The sequence below is a fragment of the Dasypus novemcinctus genome, chromosome 6, assembly GCF_030445035.2.
Source record: "Dasypus novemcinctus isolate mDasNov1 chromosome 6, mDasNov1.1.hap2, whole genome shotgun sequence".
Taxonomy (NCBI): domain Eukaryota; kingdom Metazoa; phylum Chordata; class Mammalia; order Cingulata; family Dasypodidae; genus Dasypus; species Dasypus novemcinctus.
The window spans coordinates 33,443,414-33,469,984 of record NC_080678.1 but is presented as its reverse complement, the minus strand read 5'-3'; the positions used below and the strand labels follow the sequence as shown (position 1 = coordinate 33,469,984).

General features: G+C 43.8%; 1 protein-coding gene across 1 annotated transcript in view; it reads left to right on the top strand.

Moving 5' to 3' along the window:
• The window catches only part of SORCS3 (sortilin related VPS10 domain containing receptor 3), a 630,681-nt gene that overhangs the window by 162,849 nt on the left and 441,261 nt on the right, over positions 1–26,571 (top strand). The window contains exon 2 of the mRNA XM_058298484.2: positions 21,293–21,360. Within this exon, the coding sequence (XP_058154467.1) occupies positions 21,293–21,360 (68 nt within the window). The remainder of the gene's footprint in view (positions 1–21,292; positions 21,361–26,571) is intronic.

Sequence of the window (26,571 nt, the reverse complement as noted above, 5' to 3'; positions counted from 1 at the left end):
AAATAAAATGATGGGTGTAAATGTTGACTTCTATTCCTACTGCCATTATTATTAATAACTTGAATTTATCACGTGCTTATTATTCCTCCTATAAAGATTTACTCTGAACAAATATTTACAAACATCTATTGTATATCATGTTCATTATTATGCTTTTAAAATTTTTTGGTAACAAAAATCATGAGACTCAGGGAAATAGATGTGGCTCAGCCAATTGGGTTCCCATCTATCATATAGATGCTCAGGGCCTCCTGGTGAGGGTAAGCTGGCCTGCCCGTGTGGCGAGCTGGCCCACATGGAGTGCTGGCCCATGTGGGAATGAGGCCCTGTGCAGGAGAGCTGCCCTGTGTGGGAATGCCGCCTCACGCAGGAAAAGCTGTCCCACACGGGAGTGCCGGCCGATGCAGGGAGCTGGTGCAGCAAGATGACACAAGAGATACAGAGGAGAGAAAATAATAGGATGTAGCAGAACAGGGGAGCTGAGGTGGTGCAAGAGAGTAATCGCCTCTCTCCCACTCCGGAAGGTCCAGGATCAGTTCCTGGAGCCACCTAATGAGAATACAAGCAGACACAGAAGAACACACAGCAAATGAACACAGAGAGCAGACAAAAGGGTGAACGGGGTGGGGGGAAGGCAGAAATAAATAAAAAATAAATCTTAAAAAAAAAGAGAGATTCAAAACTTCCTCTCAGACATCTCACAGTGTGGTGAGAAGACAAAATATTAGTATTATAGTGCAACATGAAATTGGGAAAATGACAAGATGTATTAAGGGTTGCATTGAAGAAGTAGCAACAGAATCTTTCTAGAGGAGTCAGAGAAGGCATCATAGAGGAGGTAACTTTGATGTGAGGCTTAAAGGATGGGAGAGAGTTATTTCCAGTGTAATAGAAACATGAATGGGCTGAAACAAAAAGGATGATTTACTGGCTGATTTAATAGAAAAGACTAGAGGTTAGTGGCTTCAGGTCATGCTTGATCCAGCAGCTCAAATAATATCATCAAGGACCAAAATTCCTTCTGTATCTGTTCTCTGGCTGATGCAGTGTTGTTTCCCTCCCAAGATTCCACATTGTGTTCCCTCATTAATGTCAGGTTCTCCCTTTGAGACAGCAAAATGACTGTAGCCATTCCAGAGCTCGCATCTTCATACCATGTTATTTAGGGGGATTAGGCCTCTTTGGATGTCTCCTGAGGAAGGACAAGGATGCCTCTATTTCCCTCCAAAACCTTAACCAATGACTTGGATCTCTTTGGCTCCTGTTCAGTTACATGTTCTTCCCTGAACCAGTTGTAATGCTACAGAGTGGGGCAGGTGACTGGCTTAGGCCAAAGAGAGCCTGCCCCTCAAGCTAGGTGTGGGATCAATGCCAGGGTTCATGCCTCCTGAGCCACATGGCTCATCATGCGGAGAAGTGGTTCCCCAGAGGGGTATCATTTGTGGGAGGAGAAGAATGGATTGTGGGCTAGCTGCCCACCACACCAGTATTGGGGGTTGATGATCTGCATTGTAGGTACATGAAGTCGCAGGGGCATGTGAGAGTAGAGTGCATTTGGAGAACAACCCTTAGTTGAGTGAGGCTTTCCAGACCAGCGCTGTCCAAAAGAACTTTCTGTAGATGAAGATGTTCTATAATCTGCTGGTGGTAGCCATAAGTCACATGCAGCTGTCAACGCATGACAGGCCAGTGTGACTGAGGAAACTGAATTTCAATTGTATTTAATTTTAATCATTTACATTTAAATTTAAATAGCCATGTTTGACTAATGTCTGTGGCATTGGAGAGCACAGCTCTTGACTCTTGAGAGGGTTCTGCAAAGAGAGAGAGAGAAAGACAGACAGACAGAGAGAGACATGGAGACAGAGAGCGAGATTTAAGCACTACGGCCCTGAGGTATCCCTTGTATGCAAAGCATTATATTGTCCCCTCCGTGTTTAGGATGGTACCTCTTCAGCGAATTGAGGAAAGAGTCACCCAGATTATTTTCTTTCTTTTGGGGTTGAGAAGGCCCTTAGGCCTTGCCAGTCACATTAGAATCTACCCTTTAGGCAATAGGGAGTCATTGAGGATTTTGAGGACTGATTCGATAGTATTTAGATATTAGTGAGACAGTCTGGCACCATTTTGGAACAGAGACACAGGGCTTGTGAGGCTAAAGGTCGGGGAGCAGTCAGGAGGCAAATGCAGTGGTGTCTTTGGGAGACAATGACAGAAGGAGTGGGGGGGGGGTTTGCATGGAAGGGAGAGATATGATCCTTTTAGGCAGAGTAATAGGGTGAGTTTGCATCAGGTGTGGGAGGCATACAGCAGGATTCCCAGGTGTTTGGCTTGGGTATCTGGTTGGATGATGTGCCCTTTTTGGGATGTGATACACCAAAAAGTGGGGTTGGGGGCAGAAATGAGTGGTGTCTTGATAGGTATTCTTCAGGGCATGTTGCATTTAGTATACCTGTGAGAAGATGTCTGATAGGTTCTTTATCTTTTCTTTCCAGGAGCTTACATTCTATCTGTGGAGATCAGGTCTACATAAATTACGCATGAGGAATTCTACATGCATCGTGAAAGCATAGGCTTTAAATCTTGCACACCACACAGGTTTTATGAATGGTGTGCCAGGTTTCTTTTCTGCATTACAGATTACCCCACAACTTAGTGATACAACATAAAAACATTTTGCTATGCTCACAGATTCTTTGGGTTTTCAGCAGGGCACTGTGTACATACACAATGTTTGGAACTTCAACTTGGAAGATTCAAAAGCTGAGGATGACTCATAGACTACGAGCTGAAATCATATGAACATTCCCTTATGTCTGGGGACTGACACTTGCTCTCTGCTGGGACCTCAGCTGGGCAGTCAGCTGAATCACCGTGGCCACTGTATATGGTCTCTCCTGCCGTGGTCTGGTTTGGGCTTCTGAGAGCAAGCATCTCAGAGAACATATCTAGCCTTGGCAGTCACTTAGCACCACTTCTGCTGTACTCTGTTGGTTGAGGCTGGCACAGAGACCTGTCCAGTTTTGACCCAAGACCATGCCTTGATGGGTGGAGTATCAAGGCCACATTGTAAGACAAGCATGAGGGATGGGACATATTGGGAAATGCAGTCTGCCACAGATAGATGAGTGTGGACTGGGGTAATGGGCAAGGATTCCCTAATGGGGTTTGAGCTGGTGCTTGACGAGTAGGTAAATGGATTTATAGGCAGTGAGAGTCAGGTAGAGGAGAACATTCTTGGTGACAGAGGGGAGCATTTATATTCTTTTTTGGGTCTATCTAATCTGTCTCTTTAATGCCAAGGACACCAAATAGATTAAAGATGTAGTCCTGTTACTGCCACATCCCTATATGCCACCAAAGAATCCAGCAATATGAAAGTAAACGGTTTCCTTCCAGGTGTCCCCTCAACAAATTCAAACTCAGGATTAAAGTCCCCTGTGCCCACCGAAACCAATTATACTTGTTAAAATGCAAAGCCTTTTCTCCAGATTTTCCCCTTTGTTTTCTGTGCTATTCTGGGGGTGGGGGAGCCACCACACCCATGTGTCAGAGAAGTCACCAGTGTCCTTGAGAGCTAACAGTCAAGGTTGTTTCCCGGTTTCCCCCAGCAGATTGAAACTTCATCTGACCTATCCCAGCTTCTGGAGCAGAGCCAGGTGCATAGTAGGTGTTCAGTACAAGATTAGCGGGGGCTGAACACCTGGGCGTTTCCCCGCCACCCCAGTCTAGCATGAGGCAGAAGCTTCTTTCTCCTCCTTAGTTTTATTCCTTCTCTTTGTCTCAGAATCTGACCCAGCAACTCTTTTCCTTTTTATACCAGAGAAGGAATTTGACCTATCCCCAATTTCTGTTTCTGTATCTGACAATCCAGGTCTCAGACTGGAGTTTTTAATTGCCAAGAACTCTTTGGCTGCTTCATATTGTGGAAGGAGATTGTTTAGAAATCAGGGTCGACACATAAGAAGAACTACCTTATCCCTCTCCCTTTCCCCGGGCAAATTTCCCTAACCTGGACTCTTGCTACAGCTAAAATATGTGAAGAACCTATTTCTACAGAGATGTTTTATATGAGATAAATTTCTCAGGACTGTGGCCATGGAGTCTGAGCAAAAGGAAGGACAAGAAGATATGATCAAATGTGTACTGGTGAATCAATAAAAATAAATTACATGCTCTTTGGTATTATGTCCTAAGCTATGCAAGAGAGGACTCTTAAATCATCTACCATCAGCTCCTGGAGATTCTGCTCCTCTCCAAGGAGTTATATGGAGACCAAGTCCAGGCTTGTGTTATTTTAAGCACTCTAGATAACTTTCTGGTGGGAATATTGGTTTGGCTGCTGGAGGAATGCTGGCCTCTGCAGAAGACCAGAGGGGAGCAATTCTTCTCTGGGTCTGGCATGGCCCTGATTACACACTAAATTTTTTGTACCTCTCATATCTTGAATTTATGAGAACTCTCTTGTTTGAACACATGGCCATTCTACAAAGATATATGGTGTAGAACTCAGAGGTACTGACCACGTGCTTGTCTGAGAGCTTGAGCAGATTAAAATCTACAGGCTCACCCCACTTCCCACCACATAAAGGGGGTGGCTCTTTCATCTGTTGTGTTTGGGATGTGACTGCCATGTCTCACTTCTCTGCTCTTCTAAGTCAAGACCTAGAACAAAGCAAACTCAGGAAGCTCATGGAATCTGGGTGACTGACAGGTGAGATCCAGGCAAGCTGTTTGTGGGAGGAGCACAAGAGGAGATCAGACATGTGGGTTAGACCATGAGATGTTAATCTGGCAAAGTCCCAGAAGTCCAAGAAATTGGACAGGAAACAAAATACATGTCCATCAGTGCCACAGGTAGATGAGCAAGAGCAAGACAGGGCAGTTGGGAGAACGTGGGCCAGGAAGGAGAAGATACATAGGTTCAAAGAAGGAGGTTGGAAACCCATCTAACCAACCTAGGGCATGGGTGAGAGTTAGGCCTCATGAGCACTGAAGTGGTCCACCTGTAAGTGTTGAAGCTGGATTTCAAGCCCAGGCCTTCTGCTTAAAATGAAGCACACTAACTTCCTGGGAACTTGGGAAGTATCTTTGACATCTCGCTTTTCTGTTATGCCCCATATGAAATTTCTAGCAACTTCTTTCATAGTTTTGTTTTTTTAAATTTTAATTTTCCTTCCTTTTCTGCTGCCATTGTCTTAGTTCAAAGATCTTACCTCTTATTTTTGACCTATTTCAATATCCTTCTCTTAAGGCTCTCTGATTTTCATTTTTACTAATTGATTTACTCATCATACTCCTGACTGCTTTGTTTCCAATTGCTGGTCTCAACAGATCATTCATCTACTAGCTACTGAACAGAACCAAACCTCTTTAACCTGGTGTGTTAGGCAGAAGAATAACCTCCCAAAGGTGTCCACATCCTGATCCCTGGATCCTGTGAATATGTTGGGTCACATGGCAAAGTAGTATTAAGATCGCAGATGGAAATAAGATTGCTAATCAGCCGCCTATAAGATTGAGAGATTATTCTGGATTATCCAGGTGGGCACAATGAAATCAGAAGGGTACTTAACTGGAGAAGAGGGAAATGAAAGAGTTAGTGTTAGAGCAGTGCAATGTGAGAAAGCCTTGACTGGCCAGTGCTAGCTTTGAAGATGGGGTAGGCTATGAGCCAAGGAATGCAGGCAGCTTCTAGAAGCTGAAAAAGGCATTCTTATGGAGAACCCTGCTGACATCTTGATTTTTACCAGTAAGACCCATTTTGGACTTCTTACCTCCAGAATTTAAGATAATGAATTTGTGTTGTTTTAAGCCACTAAGTGTGTCATAATTTGTTGTACCAGCAATTGGAAATGAATACATTTCATATTTAAAACCATCATCTGACTCCAGTCTTTCTCCATTTCCTTCTCCGTGTTCCCGAAGCCATAACCTCAGGAGACCTCTCTGCACCGTAGGACATAACAGGCAACTTCCAGCCTCTCTGTTTTTGCTCAGGCTGCTTTCTTAGCCTGAAAATCCCTTGTCCTTTTCACCTACTGATATGAGCCAGCTCAAATATTACCTCTTTTGTGAGGATTTCTACTGAGGGCAATTCTCTAATTCATCTCAGTTAGAAAATCACTTGTTTCTGTCACCTGCCAACTGTGCAGGGTTGCCGTGAGACTCAGGTGAGGCAGTGGAGGGAAAGTGTCCAAGCTAGTGTAAGTTAGACCATTCCCATGTATGTGTAGGTAGTTTTATCTTCCTCTGTGCAGTGAGAGCATCTTGGGTCAGGCACTGTGTGTCTCTCATCCTTACACCTGCTCACAGCACTCAGCATGGTACCTTGCCCCTAAGAGAGATCTGTAGTAATCTGTAGGTTGAGTATGACATAGGTTGTGATCAATGCCAGATCACCTGTTGTATGATAGCTCCTTCTCACCACATCCTTTATCAGGATCTGCCTGGTGCTGGGCAGCCTCCCAGGTGTGGGAGATGTGATAACAGACAAGACAGACATGATGTCTGTCCTGTCCAGTCAAGTCCCTGCCCTTGGCTTCATTTGTAGCACCTTGGTCAGGTGGCTACTTGCAATCTTGGAAATTGCTGACCCCCAGAAAATCCACTAGGGTCAGCAGCAGAAATTCTTTGGCAGAAAGCCCTTTCAGCTCCTGAGACCCAAATGGAAGCATGGCCCTGCCAGGAACTACAGAATGAAGGGTAGCATGTGTGGCTGCAGGCAGGGCCAGTAGTGACAGACCCTGAAACAAAAGGAGGCAAGCGGGTAGGATCACACCCCAGGCAAAATGAACTCGGATGGACCTGTGATCTTCCTTCTGCTGAGAATGCCAATCCATGTCCACACGAGGCAAGTGCCCACACTCGGGATGCTTTAGGCTTTCATCTCATCAGGGAGGGGGCTGCCTGGAGACATTGCTTTTTATTTGGTGTGTTGAGTTGTCATCACTAAAGGAGTGACATGCCCTTCTTAGGTCATGACATTTTTCCATTTAGATGGCAGATGACCTGGTTTGCTCAGAGACGGGAAGGGAGGGACCTAATAGATGCTGAGGGCTTACTATGTTTCTGACCTTAAGGTACGTTTTATTTCATTCTTCCAACCCTCTAATGGAGGGAGTGATATCAGCATTAATTTTCAAACGAGGACCCTGAGGCTCCAGTGATTAAGTCCCTTGTCCACAGTCATGCAGAGAATAAGGCAGAGCCTGTATTCCTCACCAAGACTGATTTTCCAAAGGAAATATGTTGCCTATGTTTTCCTCTGTGTTGATGATTATCTCTGGAAACTTTACCCCAGGAGTTTCAGAGCCATCTTTAATCTTCTACATCTGTCTCTGCCCTTGGCCACCTCCTCAGCATGGTGGTGATGGTTTATGGATAGATAGACTGATGGGTAAGGTAGGAAGCTACAAGTTCAGATTCCTGTTTAACTGTGCCCCTCTGGAGCTGATTGGCCCTTGTTCTGGTGAGTGGCCATCATGGAACATAGACATTGACAGAGGAGTCTGGGGTCATTTGGCTCCACCCCTGTCTGTGGGCTGCATGGTATCTAAATCATTTCTATGAGATGGTTGTCTCTCTCATTTTCAAAGTCCCTCAGGGAATGAGAGTGAATGGATTTTTAATTCACTTTTAATGGCTCGTTACACAAAGCCAGAACAACCCTCCACTATTCAACAGCCATTTTTCACCAGCTCCTTGTTTCAACAGCACTGCATTTCCATTTCCTTGATCTGTCCCTTGCTTTAGTCACCTACCAAATTCTGAAAATACTTTCTTAACAAAGACCCATTTGTAAATAAAGATGACTGATGCTTATTAATTTTGGTAGCTCTTGTCTCTTCTTTTAATCATGCAAGAATAGACAAACTTTGTTTAGGTGGTCACTTCTACCTCTTCCTAGTTGTATGACCTAGGCAATTTACTTATCTTGGAAATGTGGATAGTTATGGGGTTATTTGCCCATTGGCTGTGTAATACACATAGAGAACCAAGCACTGTGCTTGACCCTTAGTAGGTGCCTAATAAATATTAGCATCCTCATCTCTATCTTGTCTGTATTTGTTCTGTTCTCTTCTAAACTACTCTGGTCAATCAAGCCATGCTTCTGTCTGGTGCTCCAGTGTGTCCTTGAACCATTATCCCATCAGGTACAGTTGTACAACCCTGCTTTCTTTATAAGTCCTTAGGGAGTAACACTTTTTGAAACATAATACAGTTATGTTTTAGAAGATTGCTGTTACCATCTTCCTTCATTACCCTGTTTCAAGAATATCCTCCTATGGATATTCTTGAAGTTCTTTCACAAACTACTTTGAACTCTCTCTTCTGGGGAGTTTGGTAGACTAGCTTATTTAAGGAAAAGATACCCTTGAATAACTTTATATATATTCCTGAAAGGAATGCACTGGGAATTTCAATAGTTTTCCTCTCTCTTATGATTCTACTTAAATCCTTCATCCTTTCTAAGGATGCCTTGATTAACCTAGCCTAGACTCAGCTGCTCCTTCTTTGGACTTTTACAGCTATACTTTCAATTCAATAGATGTATTGTACATCCATTTAATGAGTGCCAGGTTAAGGAAAAGGAGATATGCTAGTGAGAAAAAGTGGGTCACTTTCATGAAGGAGTACATAGCCCAATGGTGGATAGAGTTACATATGCAAATAGAAAATTATAATTTGGAAGTATGTGCAAAAAATTAGGGGAACATAGATTAAGCAAGGGACCTCCAAGGGACTTGGAGGATGGGTAAGATATCAGAATGTTGATAATATTTGATCTGGACTTTGACAGATGAGGAGAACTTCAAGTAGAGAATGGAAAAAGGGTAGAGGATAGAGAATGCTTGTACAAAGGTGTGGGATCCCGGACCAGGGCAAAAATGAATGGGTATTTCAGAGTGGCTAGAATTTAAAGATCATTTCAGGAAAGTGGATAAAGAAGTTTAAAATGTCAATTGGTGCTGAGTTAAGAAACACCTTTCATTCCATGCTGATGAATTTGAATTGACCCAAGACAGAGGGAAATCACTAGAAATTATTAGGCAGTTTGCAACAGAATTCAGCCTCTGCTTTAGCAAGATCATCCTGATATAGGGGTGAAAGAGGAGTGAATGTCAGAAATCAAGTAAACTAGTTAATTTGAAGGTCTTTGCAGGAATCTAGCAGTTAAATCCAATGTGCCATTCTCAAATTTTAATGTACACAAACTCAGCAACATTTGACACAGCTGATCACTCTCTTCTCCTTGAAATACTTTCTTCCAGAACCACACTTACCTGGGTTTCCTCTAATCCGACAGGCCATTCTGTGTGAGTAAGGGTCTCTGACTCTAGATAGTTCTAACAGAAGATACTTAATGCAGGAATTGGCCATAAGAAAGGGAAGAAGAGCGAAAAGAGAAAGGCAAAGCTGCTTGGAGATTGAAAACTACAGAAATCACTACAGCCCTGTGTAGGAGGCAGAGAAACAGTACCAGGGACCAAGGGTCTCTCGGCACAGACTCCTGCTGTAGGGGACTCTTCACCCTTGCTCTTGCTTCCACCAGAACCAGAAATGTGAAGAAAGTAGCTCTTTTCCTCCACTACCAGTCCCCACTCTGACCCTTGCTGGCAGAATGAAACCTGGAGCCAGCGGATAGGTGAGTCTTGGAAATGTAATTTCCAGGGTCCTGGTGACTTATGATGCTTAGGCAGATATGTGGGCTGAGAGTAAACAGATGGCACGTCTACGCCTTTGGGTACTGCGAGCATCCATTTCCTTCCTTCTACTCATATTTAACATCGTACTTCTGCCTCGTATGCTATCACAATCCCTTATACAATGAAGATGCTTTCACTGTCTTCCAAGAAAGAGATACACAAAGTCCCATGAGTCACTGTATTCTCCTCTGGGTGATAGTAATTGCTTTTGTAGTTCTGTCACAATCCCACTTGGGTATTCTGTAACCTGAACATGGTTGTAATGTTGAGCAACAGTAACATTCCTTAGATAAAATAAAAGGAACATGGAGTGTAGGATAAAAGGGGATAATTTAGGGCATCACCTCTCTATTCTCTGGCTCTCTCATCTGTCTATCTAATCTGTCTAACCATTTACCATCTATCTGTATCTATCTTTCTGAGTACACCTACACACACACATAAAACAAGCAAGGAAAATATGCATAATTACCATAATCTTCATTTCTGTTACTAGTCATGAGGTCTTGGCTGATGTTTATAATTTCCTTCATCAAATACCCATTTCATGTTTCATTTGGCCTTATCTAACACCTCAGATGTTGGGGTCCTTCATCTGGTAATGTGATAGAGTGACCCAAACTTTCATTCCTGGAAGGTCTGAGTCTTAATAGTTCTGTTTTTATTACTGTAGTCTTGCATTACTTTTTATTCAGGGCTTGAAAATAATATGAGGGTCTTATAGAATCTTCTAGGCTCCTAGCATCATCCTCCCTGCTTTCATTGTCTAACAGCATCTCTATTTCCCCTTGATAATAAGGATCAATTACCTCAGCTGAGAGAGTAACCCCTTCTTTATCTGTTGGTTCAGTAGTAGTATGAGAGGCTCAAAATAGCTGGATATTAGTTTCAGCTTCTAGTTCTCTGGAACCTGTGTTTTGAAACCTGGTGAATGCATTCCTGTGGTGGGAGTCACACCTTCTCTATCAGTAGAACTCAGAAGTTTTGAAGAAATGAAGAAAATAGGCTTACTGGGTAAAATAATGAGAGGGAGTACTCCCATTTTTATCCCTTGATTTCCAGACCTCAGTATTTTGACCACATGTTGGTCAAATCCACATCCTGGAGGATAGCACCACAACCTCACAGAGTATTGACTCTTAGCTAGTACTGTCATTCAGTCTTCAGAGTCTGTTCAACCACTGTGTCAGGCCAGCTTCTTTGGGGTGATGGTAGGACCAGTGAATTCCATGGACGTGCCTATGACTGCACTTCATTTGCTATGAAATGAGTTATTTTGTTAGATGTAGTGTTGGCTAGGATACCATGACAGTGAATAAGGCATTCTGAAATTGAAGATTTAGATTCTAGAATAATCATTGTAGATAGGGAAAGCAATTCCAGTGAAGAGAAATTGCTTCCTCCATATGATAAAGGGTGCAAGGTAACCAACCTGCTACCAGTGCCGTATTGAGTGAGGCTGGCATTAGTTTCTACTGTTGGAAGATTGAGAACTCAGCAGTGATAACTTCCACATCAGTCTTGGTGAAGGGAAGTCCATGCCATTGAACTTAAGCATAGCTTTCATCACTGCCACAATGTCTACTTTCATACAGTAGTCCACTGAGCAAATACAAGCCAAAGGGGCCAACTGGCCTTAACAGAAGAAACCATCTTGTCCATCTGGTTATTGAGAGTTTCCTCTGTAGTGCATGCATGTAGTGCATTTGGTGAGCATTCACTAGGCTGCAAACAGCTGCTGTGCCCATTTTAAGAGATCCATACACACACTGCTTTTCCTTCTTCATTTCCCTGATTTCTAAAGGCTGAGATGCTCCAGCTTTCAATCCTAATATCTCTCCTCTATCCACACTGTGTCTCTTGTGATCTAATCTCATTTCAGGTCTTTAAATGCCATCCAATTATTGACAACTCCAAAATTGCTATTTCTAGTCTGGTCTCTAGACTCTAGGCTTGTAAACCCAGCTGACTGCTTAACTCCCTCACCTGAACATCCTTTAGGCATCTCAGACTTAATGCCCACAAATGAACTTCTGATCTGTCTCCCAGACCTCCTTCTCCTACAGTTTTCATCTCATAAAATGGCAACTTTGTGCCTCTAGTTGCTTGGGCCCAGACTCTTAGGGCTTTCCTTAACTATTCTCTCTCATCCATACCCCATATCTAATTTGTCAGTAAATCTTATTGGTTCTATCTTCAAAATATATTTAGATCCCACCCCTTTTCACCACCTAGCTGCTGCTGCATGGTCTAACCCATACCACGTTTTACCTGGATGACTTATGTAAGTTCCTAACATGTCTCCTTTTTTCGCTCTTGCTTCCTGACTGCCTTTCTCAACATGATAATCAGAGTGATTCTGTTAAAATTTAAGTCCTAAATTTAAATCCTCCAGTGAATTTCCATCTCAGAGTAACAGCCAACTTCTTTCCAGTGGCTCACAGGTCCTGGCCTCTCGGTATCTCCCTGGCCTCACTGCTCCTTGAATATGTCAGGCACACTCCTGCTTCAGGGTCTTTGTCACATTTCTTACCCAGAGAGCCACCGGACTTAATCCTTCATTCCATTCAGGATTTTGCTTAAGGGTAACTTTCTTATACAGGCTTTCTCTGGACCCCTGTTTACTCCTACAAGACCTTGCACCCCATTTCTCTTTCACTTCCTGCTTATTATTATTACTATTTTGTCACATAGCACCCACCACCATTTGTCTGGTAACCTGTTTATTGGTTTGCTTATTTTATTTACCTTGCTTGAATATAAGCTTCATGATGGCAGTGAAGCTGGTGGGTTTTCTTCACTGCCACTGGCAAATAAGAAGCACTCCATTCCTGTTTGGTGAATGAATGAAGAAATTATGAGGACCTGAAACTGAATAATACAGTGGACATGGAGAGGAGGGACAATTTGCAGCATATTTCGGAAGACTCGGTGTTTATCTTGCTATGCGTGGGATGAGGAAGGCATCGAGGGTCACACTAAGCTTCTATCTTGACCCTTGAACAAACCAGAAAAGGGAAGAGGAGTAAGAGTTTTGTTAATTTTCATGTACCATTTACTGAAGAAGTTGGTATCTCTTTTACAAGTTCCTTGTCCTCCCAACTGGACTGTAAACTCATGGTGGGTGAGGGGCACCGTTTATGTTCCTCTGATTTTGGCACATGCCTAGCCCCGTTCTGGACGCCCAGCTGTGCTCAGACATTCTTGTGCCATGGATCCGTTGGGATGTGGACTCTAAACATCCCGTTTCTCCTCCCTGGCAAGGAGGCTGCCCTGGGCTGGAGGAGGGCATCAGAGCCACAAGCCTCCCCTGAGACCTATGTGTACACTCTCGCGGGCTGCCCCGAGGTGCACTCTTGGCACCCTTACTGTTTGTTACCATTGTTGACAACACTGTGTCTCTATTCCAATTGGCTGCAGAGAAAAATCTTCCAAATAGGGTCAGGAACAAGGTGGTAGGAGGTGAGGGGGAGTTGGAGGGGGCTGTGCAGAGAACCTTGTGGATTCTAAGGAATCAAGATTTCAGAAAGGTTTAATGACCTAAAGTGCTTTTCCTTCAGAGTAAACTTCTACAGGCCTTAAGGGTCCTCACTTCACTGGATGTGCTTGCAGGCAAGAGCAATTCCTTGTGATTTATGAATTTGCAGATCGCACCTTATCCTTCACGGGACAGGCCTCCCCTGGGGCTTCAGGTCTCCCTTCTGAAGCCAGGTGAATACACTGGGTCTGCTCTGCAGCCTTCTGGGTTGTAACTGGGGTCTAGAATGCATGGGCATCCCCCCTCCCTCCAGTAATAAGGGTAAGTCAGAACTCTTATCTCCTGAAGAGTAATGATCATACTAAGCACAGTGCAGCTCTAAAGCAGGTGTGGTTCACTTATTTGATCTGAATTTATAACCCTGTAAGGTTGGCTGCCGGGAGTGTATCGTTATCCCTATTTTCATTTTCTGGAAATGTGAATAGGTTGCTCAAGGTCTGGCAGCCAGCATGTGGGAAGGAAGGGTCTTGAGTGTGGCTTTTTTGGTTCCAAGTCCTGGGTTCTATGCATGCTGTCACACAACCCCCCACCCCTCACCCCCCACTCCCTGGGAAGCAGGGGCCTGGACCCAATGGGATAAGCAAATTTAGACAGGGGGAAATTTGGTTGACTCTCAAATGGAATAGGGGCTGACACACTGTGTCTTGCAGTTCCACGTGTGGGTTTTCTTCTCACATGGGAAGTGGGTACAAAGGGTGTAGAAAACCCCATCCCTTGAAATATCTCCCCCACCCCCAACTCTGTTAGGGGCTTGGAATCCTGAATTCAAATATAGATAATCCTGGGAGGCAACAAGTTAAGGAACACTGTAAATGTCAGGAGTTCAGAAACCACTTCTGTTTTATCACTTTATCACCAAGAACCTTAAACCTGTGTGGCTTAGGGCAGGAATGGATGAACGAAAGGGAGAAGGGGAAGCAGGAAATAGGGGTGTTAGTTGCCAGCATCATGTGTGGCTGAAGATCGGGCAGTTCGCTGAGGGTTGGAGGCCATTTGGGGGCAGCTAGGGACACTAGATCGGGCTTGGGACAAGAAGATTGAGAGGCACTCTGAGCGTGAAGTGGGTGGTCCGCAGAGACAACGCCAACTGTGAGGGGACCGTCCTGCCTGAGTCCCTCATTGCCACCATCCTCTTTACCATTATCAGACTTTTTGTGAACCCATAGAGGGTCACACCAAGTGAAGATTTCCTTCTTCTTCCTGTGCTGCTCCATCCTCCTTTGTGCGTTCTTCCTCCACCTGGGCACAGCCTGTCACGTGTCTCAGAGTGGCCTGAGTACATGTTAAATTGCGCCTACTCAGCATTGCGCTGACCCCTGCAGGCCCATGGTGGTGGGCCTCCATGCAGGTTCCTGGAACTGGAATGGCACCCCTACTCCTGCTCTTTTTTGCCTACACCTGTTAAACACAAGAAAGGAAAGGAAAAAGGCTCTGTTTCAATGTATCCAAATTCTCATCAACCTTTAAGGTCCAGCCTATAAAAGCCCTCTTTCATGAAACTTTGCTGATCATATTTTCTAGACTTAATTCCTTCTTCTTCTCAACTCTTACAGCACACATCCATATTGCTCTCATAGATTTATTACCTCATCCCGTCTTTCATTGTCATACATATATAAGTCATTCAAAGGACCTTGCATAGGACTAACTATGCATTCCGCATTGTGCTAGGCATGGGGGATGCAGAGTTCAATGAGACCTACCTGATTTCTGACCTCATCGGGGTCACAAGTTAGCAGATGAGACACACATACAAAGAAGTAATAGTAATCCAATGTGATAAAAGCTATGAGAGATGTATGAACAAAGTGTGAGAGAGGATGTCAGCTGCTGGTTTAAAAGATCATTATAGGTAGCTACCTTTATATTTTCATAAATGTATACGAGATTTTCCAGCCATGTTTATATATGTACACATATGGACGTATGTATACAAATATGTACACACATATATATCCAGAGAATTCGATAGTGGGTGTGTGTAACTTATATGAGAGTGCTATTTACTCATGAATTGTATCATTTAAAAACTTCTATTTCTCTTGATGTCTAAAATCCCCCCAGGAATGTATCCTTGCTTAGGTCAAAAAAGATAATTGATAAAGCTCATTTGAAAAAATTTGGATCTTCCCAACCATGTGTCAAATTCTTTTCTCATTTTACATCTCTTGTTTCCTGTTTCTTTCTTCCAAGAACAAAGAATACAAAGGTTTTTACCTCTGGCCCTTGAGCTTTTTCTGTCCCTGATTCCTGGAATTTAGCAGGTGCTTTTGTAATTCTTATAATATGTGCTCAGTAAATATTTGTGGAGTTCATGAGTGAATGATATACCCCTTGAGGGCAAGAATGTGTTTTTTCCTCTCTGCATTCCTGCTCATTTTCTCGTGCACAGCAGGCCCACACTGTCTAAATATTTGCTGAGTCAAGGAGCATCACATTAAAGTAGGAGAAACACTGCATTTGAGTCAGATAAACCTGGGTGGTCATGCTAGCTCTGCCTCTTGCTAGCAATGTGTTAAGCAATTTGCTTAACAATGAGGCCTCAGTTTCTTTTTATGTAAAATGGGGATGTTAAATAATACTGCTTTGTCTCAGAGATTTGTTGTAGGGATTGAGAAGCATCCAATATAATATATTTAGCACATAGTAGGAACTCAATAAATGCTTTTCCTTCCTTGAATTAGGCTGCCCACTCTCCTATGGGGACATTTGTTGGTGTGAAGCTGGAGGGGGAAGTCAGGACAGGTGTGGTAGGTTGAACTGTGTACGCTGAGTTAAACATGTTCTGAATTTACATTCCTGAGGGTGTGAACCCATTGCAGATAGGACCGCCTGAGGGTGCTGTTTTTAGTTAGGGTGTGGCCCCACTGAATGAGGGTGGCCTTCATCCAGATTACGGGAGTCCTTTATAAGCAGAAGATATTCAGACGTAGAAAGAGAAAGCCACAGGGAGGAGCCAGAAGCCAGAAGTCACTGGAATCCAGAAAGGAAAGGAGAGGACCTCATGTGGGATGGGAAGTAGGGGTTGGCCCAGGGAACCCAAAAGGTTGTGGCAAACCTGTACTGGAATGCAACCGACCTGAAGAGGAAGCAGGCTTAAAACCATGAGACTGCATACTGTGTTCTTTAACCCAAGCCATGTGTGGTGATTGTCACAGTAGCCTGGCAAACTGAGATAGCAGGCTTTGCCCTGGATCCTGGGCCAGCTCCTGGCTCTCCCTGTGTACCACATCTATCTATTGGTATTTCCTCAGGCACTGCCTCTCTTTCTGATCTGAGTGCTGGCTTATTAGGTGGGTTTATCTCATTCTGTTTTCAGTTTTATTCCCTGGTAATTCCCTCCTCCCTTGGAAGACCCCATCTGGTGAAAGGCTGGGGGTGAGAAGGCTTTCTCTTTCTCTTGGTTCTGTTTGCCTGACACAGAATGTCTTAAGCCTAAAGGTTACATTATTATCTCTTCATAGCTCTGTTATTGTCCCTCTATGCTGGGCTCCAGGAGAAAGGGGACTTCTATCTCCTTAATTCTCAGCTTTTGACCTTTCCTCGGGAATGCTGGTGGACTTTGCTGTGGTGCCATCCTCATGCATCTCCCACTGTTCGCTTTTTTTTATGGCTAAACACAATGTCAGGGAAAGGATGCTTTTCTAGACTGGGATCTCAGCCAGGTGGAAGGGGTGGCGGCACTGTAGCAGCACAAAGGTGGGGGAGGTACTATGGCCCGAGGACCTCTTTCTACAGGGGTAGTTTTCTGATCATCACAGGAAGAGTCTTGGAATCCACCAAGGACCTACCAAGTCAAATTGTGCTGGAGGTGGGCCAGGGGATCTGCATTTAACAAGCTCCCCAGTGACTCTGAGGCTCCAGCTTTACTCTTCCATGGGAGGAACACTGCCCTGTGGCACTTGGTCAAAGTCACAGAACTGGGCGTTGAACCTGGGTCACTTCCCTTCTCTGGGCCTCAATTCCTTAAACTGAAAAATGAGAGCAAGGGAAACAGATGTGGCTCAAGTGATTGGGCTTCTGCCAATCATATGTGAGGACCCGGGTTTGGTCCCTGGGGGCTCTTGGTAAAAAGCGTGCCCGTGTGGTGAGCCAGTGCCTGCATGGCAAGCTGAGTGCCTGCACAGTGAGCCAGTGCCTACGCAAGTGAGTCACACAGCAAGACGATGATGCACCAAAAGAGAGACGAAGGGGAGAGTCAAGGTTAAGTGCAACAGAAACCAGGAACTGAGGTGGCACAATTGACAGGGAACCTCTCTCCACATTGGAGATCCACAGGATTGAATCCTAGTGAATCCTAGAGGAGAAAAAAGACGAGAAGAGAAGACAAAAAGAGATATAGATGCAGAAGATCACACAGCGAATGGACACAGACAGCAAAAAACAGCAGTGCAGGGGGGAGGGGGAGGGAAAAAAACACAAAAAATTGAGGGCAATAAACTAGATTAATGCTGTCCCCTTCTGAGGTCTATGATTTACCAACAGAACACCAGTACCTTTTGTTGACTCAAAAATTAGGTATTTTTAAAGAACCTTCAACGTGCTAATCCTATTTGTGAGGGAGATAGAAGTAGTCCCTGCCTTAAGTAGTTTGGGATTTATTTGTAACATCCAGAAATACCTGCGATAATATAATTAAGTGGTCAATTATGTGGCTCAGTTTCAAGCAAAACAGTGTTTTAGAGGAGAGAGAACTTTGACTAATAGAATAGTTATGGGAGGCTGCCTGGATGAAGTGGACTTTGGGCTGTTTCTTTGAACAGCAGGAAGGACTGGGCACAGACCGTGATTCGACAATACAGCAAGCAAGTAAGAAAGTTGATATGAAGATGGGTTTGGCTTATTCAGAGTTCCTTAAGAGCTTGGATTGCTTAAAGCAGAGGACAGGTTTTTGAGAACTGTGGGAAAAGGTGGCCTGACTATGGGGTGGCCTAAATACCAGACCAAGGAATCAAGATTTCATCCTTAGGTAGAAGGAGCCAGTAAAAGTATCTGATCAAGGAGGTGAATTAAGAAGTGAAATTCAAACCATCTACCATGAAAGCAGTAATAATCTTCATGGAGGTGTGGAAAAGTGTGTTAGTAGGCATCCTTCAAGAAGAAGATACCAAGATAAGATTTGATGTGCAAGGAATCTACTAGAGAAATGCCTGTGAGAGAAAAAGGGAAGGGAGAACCATCAGGTCAAGATGCAGATCTGGTCCCAAGGGAAGGAGAGGAAAGGAAGACCTTTGGGTGGAAGTATGTCAGACTGCAATGAAGTCCTGTGGAAAGGACAGCAGGCTTCCAGGAAATCCCAAAGCCAAAGTCACCCATCAGAGGAGTCTGTGTCCCCTGGGAATGGGCCTGCCTTAGTATCCCCATCACACTCAGTCATTGACTGGCAGCAGCTTGAGACAGGTCTGACTTGGCCAGAGGGCAGTGGATTTCAGAGCAAGGCAGCTGGGGTCCTCAGTCAATTGTTTCCTGTCGTTGGACATCTGGGAGTTGCATTCTTATGGGACCACACAGAGGAAGGAGAAACCAGTGGGGGGTCTAATAATTGTCTTCAGGATGGTTTCTCTCCATAATAGGTGAGTCTTTGCTCATGGTACTTCCTTTATATAGAGGCACTCCCTCTTTCCCCTTTACATAATTTGCTTTACTCTTCTTTGGAATCAGTTAGGGGTTCACTTTGAGAAGACTTCTCTGTCTTCCCTCACTCATTCCCTGGATTGGGTACCTCAGTATTCCAATACTTGTTTCTGCAACTTCCTCTGCAGCACTTACCACCCTGTGTGGGAAATAACCTGCTCCTTTGTTTAATGGGATTTTTTCTAGTGGACTATGAGTGTCTGGAGAGCAGCATCTGGGTCTGGTATCTCAGTATCCTCACTCAGTAGCCCAGTGGCCAGAATATCATAGTCATTCAGTAGATGGAGGAAGGAATAGAAGAGCAAAAAGAAGAAGGAAAGAAGGGAGGGAGGAAGAAAAAAAGGAAGGAAGGGAAAGGGGGAAAGATCAAGAGAGGGAGGGAAAGGAGAGCAGGCCAAACTTGGGGTAAGGAGACTGATGGAATTAGAACAGCCCTGGGTCCTCATAGTGGAACTCTTGCCCCCAATGTCTTTTTCTTCACTCTATGTGGACTTTGTGCTTTTGGGAGAAGGTTTGATACCCTTGCAGGCTTGATTTTAGGGGGAAACAAAGTTCTGACTTGCTCCTACAGAGTCCAAGATAGATATTCTGATCCATTCTTAGTAGAATATAGTTTTGAGTTTGTTTTCCCAGAATTTGGGGTGGCCTGCACATAGCCATCTATGCTTTTATGTATTAATAATGAAGAATGACCTTGGAGATGGAAGGCAAAATGGAGGGGAGAAGAGCTCTGTGGTATATGTGCATGTGTATGTGTTAGTTAACTCAACAAACAAAATTTATCTTGCACATTGTGAAGCATTTGATAGGGGAGGGTGTGGATAAGCCCCTTGTCTTAATTAGTCCTCATTTCACAAATGAGGAAACTAGCCATGGATGGGAAAGGCAAGGACCATTGCCTTTATGCTTGAGAATAATTCTTAACATCCATTACACACTCCTTGCTATGGTACTTGAGTAATTGGACAGACAGCTTGGTAGAGTCTTTTTAAATTATGATGCCATGCCATTGATTTTTTTCTTGGCTTTGATGTTTCTTGCTAACCTATTCCTCCCCATCACAGGATCAAATCTGCGAGGAGATCTATGAAAACTCTAGTGAAGGCAGAGAAGTTGAATATCATGAGTCAACTTTGGCATGGACTCTCTTTGACCTATAATGGGTCATATTCTTTGCCTCTAATTATTTTCTTAGTTTACATAGAAGAAATGAAAATGGCATTGACCAACCCCATGGGGTGCTAGATGTGAATAAATCTCAAAGTGAGTGTTTTGTCGTCAGTTAAGTGCCATAAAAATGTTCAATATAATGCCTGATTATTTTTCTTTAATCTTAAATGGATACCTAGACTGGAAAAACCCCATCTTGGTAGCAGAAATTCATTATCTCAGAAAGACTTTAATGGCTGCTGTGCAAATGAACTGGAGGAAGTTAAATTGTGGAATGGGAAGGAGCTGAGAAAAGTGAAATGAGTTGTGCATTAAATTTAGATAAACACAATTATGTGTAACTGAATTATCATGCATGCAGGCAGGCGATGTATATTAGGCACCTGTGTTTTGATTAAAATCGATTCAGGTGCATGCGCTTAGCATCCTTGTAGATGTAGAGTTGTACCTAAAACATTGTCCAGGCACATGAGGGACAGACAGAGTATTTATCTGATATCCATGTAAAGGGCTGTGGGAACAGACTGGCCAGCCTCAAACCATTTCAGAAACCCAATAACCAAATTGCAGGCAGCTCCAGGTCTCTGACATGCACAGCTTCTGGGTTTCTTAACTTCAACTGGAGGTAGGAAAGTGGTCCTGGAGTCCAATGGAGTCCAGTGACCTGCTTTCTCCATGGTGGGGGCAGATGCCAATGATGGAGACAGATGGTCTCAGCTGATGTTGGGGGTGGGCCTGCCTGCCATTCATTGTTTGTGACTGCTAAGGCCCTACTGATGGAAGAACAAAAAATATTTGAACCCCACTTGAAGACAGAAAGAACAGGCCTCTTCCTTCTCATTTTTTAAATGTCCAACCCTGTATAATAGAGTCATCTCTAGATCAAGAGCAAGTCCAGCCTCTGATCTCCAGGTAGCCAGCCTCTGCCTGACCTTGAGGGAGGACAGATGTGGAGAAAATAACTGTCAGTGCCTAATTAATTCTTGTTGGCTTGCTTTATTTCAAATGCAGAGTATCATTGGGATTAAAATAAATGCTACCAGTTACAACTATGCATTAAATTAATGATTTTTTTTTCTCTTGCTTGATCTTATAATATCCCTCAACTCAACGGATAAATGCTAAGCCCTCCTCTGGGTGATTTGCGGTGCAGAGAGTATTGTTACACAAACTAAAGTAAGCTTCCTTTTTTTTCCCTTCTGTTTTTCCCTACCCACCCTCATACCCACCCTCCTCACAGGTCATACTTATCCTGACAAAGCTGTATGACTTCAACCTGGGGAGCGTGACTGAGAGTTCACTTTGGAGGTAAGTGGATTAGAGATTCTTAACAAGCTACTGTGACTCAGTTCATATGAGAAATGCAAGTTAAACTGTTGGGAAGCATGTTTTGAAAGGAACAGGTAGACTCTTTCTCCTCCTGAAAGCCTTCTGTGATGTCCCAGGTGGAACTGATGACCACCACCTGTGATTTCCCTTAGTCTGCGTGTCTACTGGGGCCAGTGACACCCTCCTTGGCACTGTCATTGCTTCTGCATTTGTGAAGTGTCTCATTTCACTTGACAAACTCATAGTCTGGTTAGAGAGCTCAGATGAGCCTGTACCAAATGAGGAAAGAATGTCGTTAAGAGAGCATGAGGCAGGAGGGACTCTTGGCCCAAGGACTGTTTTCAGCTCTTTGCATCTGCAAGGCCATTGCCCCTGTAAGATGCTGTGCTTCTAGAAGCCATTGCCTGTGAGAGCAGCTCCACGTAGGAAGCAGGGCTGCCTGATGAATTTCATGGGCTATAGGAAATTTGAGCTTCCTGGGCCCCTTCCCCTATAAAAATATTAAAAAAATATATTTATGACTGCATTGGTATAAAGAGAAATATTTTAATATCATATATATATATATGTATACTTTTTTTCCTTCAGCCTAAAAGCTTATTTTTTTTTCTTTTGATCTTTAAAGAAATTAAAACATTTTTCTGTGGGCCCCTAAAATGTTCTGGGCCCCAGGCACTGTCCTTCCCATGTCCAATGGATACGTCCGTCCCGATGGGAATCTTGGGACACATGGAACAAAGGAGATGTTGGCAGGTCAAGTCAGAGATGGCGTTAATGAAGCCATGAAACTAGGAGTTTCTCTGGTTAGGGTTTAACCACACACCCCCTTATAAGGGCCTCTTGGTGTGTATACTCATACACACTCACACATGCATTCACACCGTGCAATAGCAACTTTCATCAGCCCCTGCGAGGCAGTGTTTTATCCTCTCTGCTTACGTCTGTGGGACTTGGAGGACTGTGCATTTCTGTCCCCTTTGCTTTGTCATGGGGAGACCCCGGGGATGAGGTCACCAAAAGTATTTACCTGGCTGCATCGCCTAAGTGCTTCCCGGCGTCTTAGAGCCGAGGGGCCGGGACGTATCGTGTGCCCCGTTGCTTCTACTGATCTATTTGTTTGTGCAAGACCAGCCAGAGCCTCTCTCATGAGAAGGGGGAGCAATCACAGCATCTATTAAATATTTAGGGGTTAATTGCTCATATCGACTGAGGCCTACCTCCATTTGCACAGGATGTCTAAAGCCTAATTTTGCTGCTCAGTGAAATTGGCAGAGGTATAAGTAACTAGAGTGCCTCTAATAGATGAAAGCATGGCTCTTTCCACTCAGCGAAACCCTCCCCTCAAGCACAAGCACAAGCAGAAGCACAGTGATACTGTGATGGTGCTATAATCCTGCCTTCAGTGCTGTCTGCTCAGTACAAATAGTGAAACAAGTCAGAGAATCCTGTCCTTATACTGGGGAGCAGCCATCCCTGGCACCCCATGTTTCAGCAAAGGTTGGGTAGTTGGAGGAGTGGGCCAGGGAAATCCAGGGAAACCAGGACAGTCACTGAGTGCTAGAGACCCTTAAGTTAGGAAGTGTGTGATCTTGAGAGCCAACAAGTCTCCTGACATGTACCCAGAGGCAAAATGCAGCCAAGGTGCCCCTGGTCCATTCTGGTGTTCAACTACCAGTATTTAAGTCCCCATTTGCCCACCCAACAGGCTCTGTAATTTCAAGTACCTTCCTTAACCTTCTAGGGCTCAGTTTCCCTGAAGGTAAAATGGGATTGTACAGAACCTTCCTTTGCTCCAACTGCACCAACGACACACCTAACCAGAGCCTTTCCAAGTGGCTCTTGCCTCTTCCTGGAGCTCTCTTCTCCCAAATACTGGGGTGTCTCCCTCACTTACTTCCCGTGTCTGCCACATGCCCCCTGATCAGTGAGGCCTTTCCCCAGCACTCCACATCATCCCATCAACCACTGCATTTTCTTCATTAGCACTTATCACCATCTGGTATGCTAAATATGTAGGTATTGCCTTACTTATTGTCTCCCGACATGCACTACCATCTAAGGTTCCAGAGAGGGAAATTTTTCTTTTTAATTAATGCTATATCCTCAACACCTAGAAATGTGTCTAGCACACAGCATGCGCCTTATAAATATCTGCTCAATGAATAAATGAATGAGGGGATAGTTGAAAGGATTAAATGAAATGACAAATGTAAAAACATTTAGGAGTGTAACTCCCATGTAGGAAGTGCTCACTTAATGTTAATTATGAACGGTTATTACAATCCTTCGTGTTTGTACAGAGTTTTTACTCCATTGTTGACTTTTTTCTTTTACAAGGACCTATTACTTCAGGGATCTAACACCAAGGAGATGGTTCTGTGTTGTTAGGAATTAGCAGAGGGCTTCAGGGTGGCATGAGGATGGGTTAGGAAGAGAGAAAGGTTGATTTAAATTGTTGTCCCTTGTGCTGATTAGGTGGAATTGGAATAGCAGTTTCTACCAAGTCAAGGACAAGAGTCTCTGAGCTGGGCATTGGATGATGGGTGGGATGCAGTTTGGCAAATGGAAAGTGGAGACATGTCCCTAGCATAGGGCAAAGGCCAGGAAGGCTAAGCTACAGGAGAGAATAGCAAAGAGAACAGCTGTGAACTGGACCAAGTCTGGAGGGAGGATGTGGGGATTCAAAAGGGTCACAGAGTGGGCCAAAGCAAGGGGGGTTACTCAGAGTGTAGTTTACAGATAACAGATTCTGCTTAGTCTGTCCTTTGGGGATTTGAAAAAACTGGTGGATATTATGGGCTTTCTCTCTGGATAAATACCATATATGAATGCATTTTTACATTAGGTTTCAGAGGATTCATGAACCTGATAAAACCCAGCTTAAGAACCCCTGGAGAGAGAGTGATTGAGGAAAGGGACTGCTTCTAAACTTTCCAGGGATTTCCCACTAGCTGGCGTCTTCACACAGGGAGACCTCTGACTTTTACCGTCTGCCCCATTTATCCCCTGAAGATCTGTATCTCCCATCCTCTTTTCCGAACTGATAATGATGATGTATTTTACAGCTAGGGCCTAGAGCAATACCATTTTCCTTACTAATGCAGTGTGCAGAGAAAAGAAACTAAATTAAATATGCACCCTTTCAGCTTCACGATTCGGTCCAACATGTTTAACCAAGTTGAAATTGAATTTGGCGATTCTCTTCAATTTTCTGTACAACAGAGAAGCCTGGAGCAGCAGCTGTCATGACAAGATGACACCTCCTACCAGGATAGAGTGTGATAGAATTATTTGCCTCACTGGATTAATAATTCAAAGGCTAGCCACTTCTAAATAGACAAAAGATGGTGTAAAAGCATTACACAGTGTAGCAGTATCTTGTGCCCTTGTTACATTCTCTCTGAAACTCCTTGGTGCTGTTAGGCTGGCGGTACTCGGTTCTCCTTCACCAACACCAGGATGTCTGTCATTTTAGCACAACCATCTCTTGGCAGCCCTTCGTGAAAGAACACTTCACATATAGGACTTGAAGCTTAGAGAATTAGTGGAACTGGGGACTGACTCTTATAAAGGATCCAGGCCTTTACTTTCAGGCAGTTTTCAGCCTGTTGTAGGTCAGTGCTCTTAGCTGCCCCATCAATATATTGGTATTCATAGTAAAATCCCCATTAGATTTTATAGAAACCCTAACAAAGGAGGAGAGTTAAGGAGGCTGAGAATCAGACAAAGGGCAGTCAATTAAAGTTATGAGTAAGGTCTGGGGCTGACTGTCTGGGCTCAGGTCTATATTCCACCACTTAGTATGGAGTGACCTGGAACATGTTACTGCACCTCTTTGCCTCCTTTGTCTCGTCTGTACAGGAGGATTAAAATAGCACCTACCTCATTGGGTTGAAGTGAGATGTAAATGATCTACTCTATGTGCTAGCTCCTTTACCATGTGGGCTCATTCCATCCTTTGCAACAAATTTGAAAGTTGGGTATCACTAGCCCCATTCTGCAGATGAAAACATCAAGTGTTGGAGAGGTTAAAAACTTGTATCACCTGATAAATGGGGGGATGTGGGCCTCCCTGGCTCATAAGTCATGCTCATTCCACTCCAAGTGGATTCACCAACTCCTCAAGAGTAAGAGATGTTTTTATGAGCTGGAGAGTGTGATAGCATAGAAAGTGCTGGAGAGGGAAGAAATTCAGAGTGGGAAAATTGCTATGGAATGTTGGACGGGCTTTTAACTTCGAGGCTAAAACAATCCTTATGAAATTTAGGTGGACACTCTCTTGTACCTTATTAAAATTATTTTAATTATCTAGCAGTCAATAATGTAAAATGAAAGAGGTGAAATTGATTTTAATGCATTTTCTCTAACCCGATTTTATAAAGCCATCATTTCAATATGTAAGCAATATAAAAGTTCTTAGAGATATTTTGTATTCCTTTTTTTGTAGTAAGTCTTCGGAATCCAGTGTGTATTTCACACCTACGACAAATCTCAGTGTACACTAGCCACCTTTCAACTGCTTAGTGGCTACATGTGGCTAATGGCTACTGTAATGGAGAGTGGAGGTCCAGTCCCTTCCTTTCAAATGTTGTTCGTTCATTTTTGGGGTAATTTTTTCCCCATAGAAATACATATCTATGTTATCAAAGGACAAAAAGGAAACATTTTACTTTTACTTCATACTTTTTATTGTCACCTTGTCTGTAAGGGAGTTATTTTGTAATGTAATGGCGCTTGGAATATGTGTGACATTCCATACCAAAACTCTGGTAACCTAACATGGAAGATGGGACATGTAGACAGAAATAGAAAACATGTCACCAGAACTTTCAGGCCTCCAGTCCTTGATTCTGGGTAATTCTGAAATCATCATAGGGCTCATCCCTAGGGTGATGGAAACCTTGGGCTAGAAAGAATGAGAGTGATCATTTCTCCTTCAGCCAGAGTACCTTTCTATTTCAGGGATGAAGATGTGGGCTTAGAGGGAGGCGGAAATGGGCTGCCGGGTCACTGCACTGGGAGTAGGAGTCCTCCCTGGTGCCAATCTGGGTCTCCGTCCACAGTGTCATATGTTTCCTAAAGGAAGACCCCGCAGCTGGGCAGAGAGAGCCCTCTTCTTCTCTTTCCTCCATTCCCACCCCAAACAGGCCATTGGTGCGTGATGTGCAGGTGTGTGGACTCAAGGGCAGC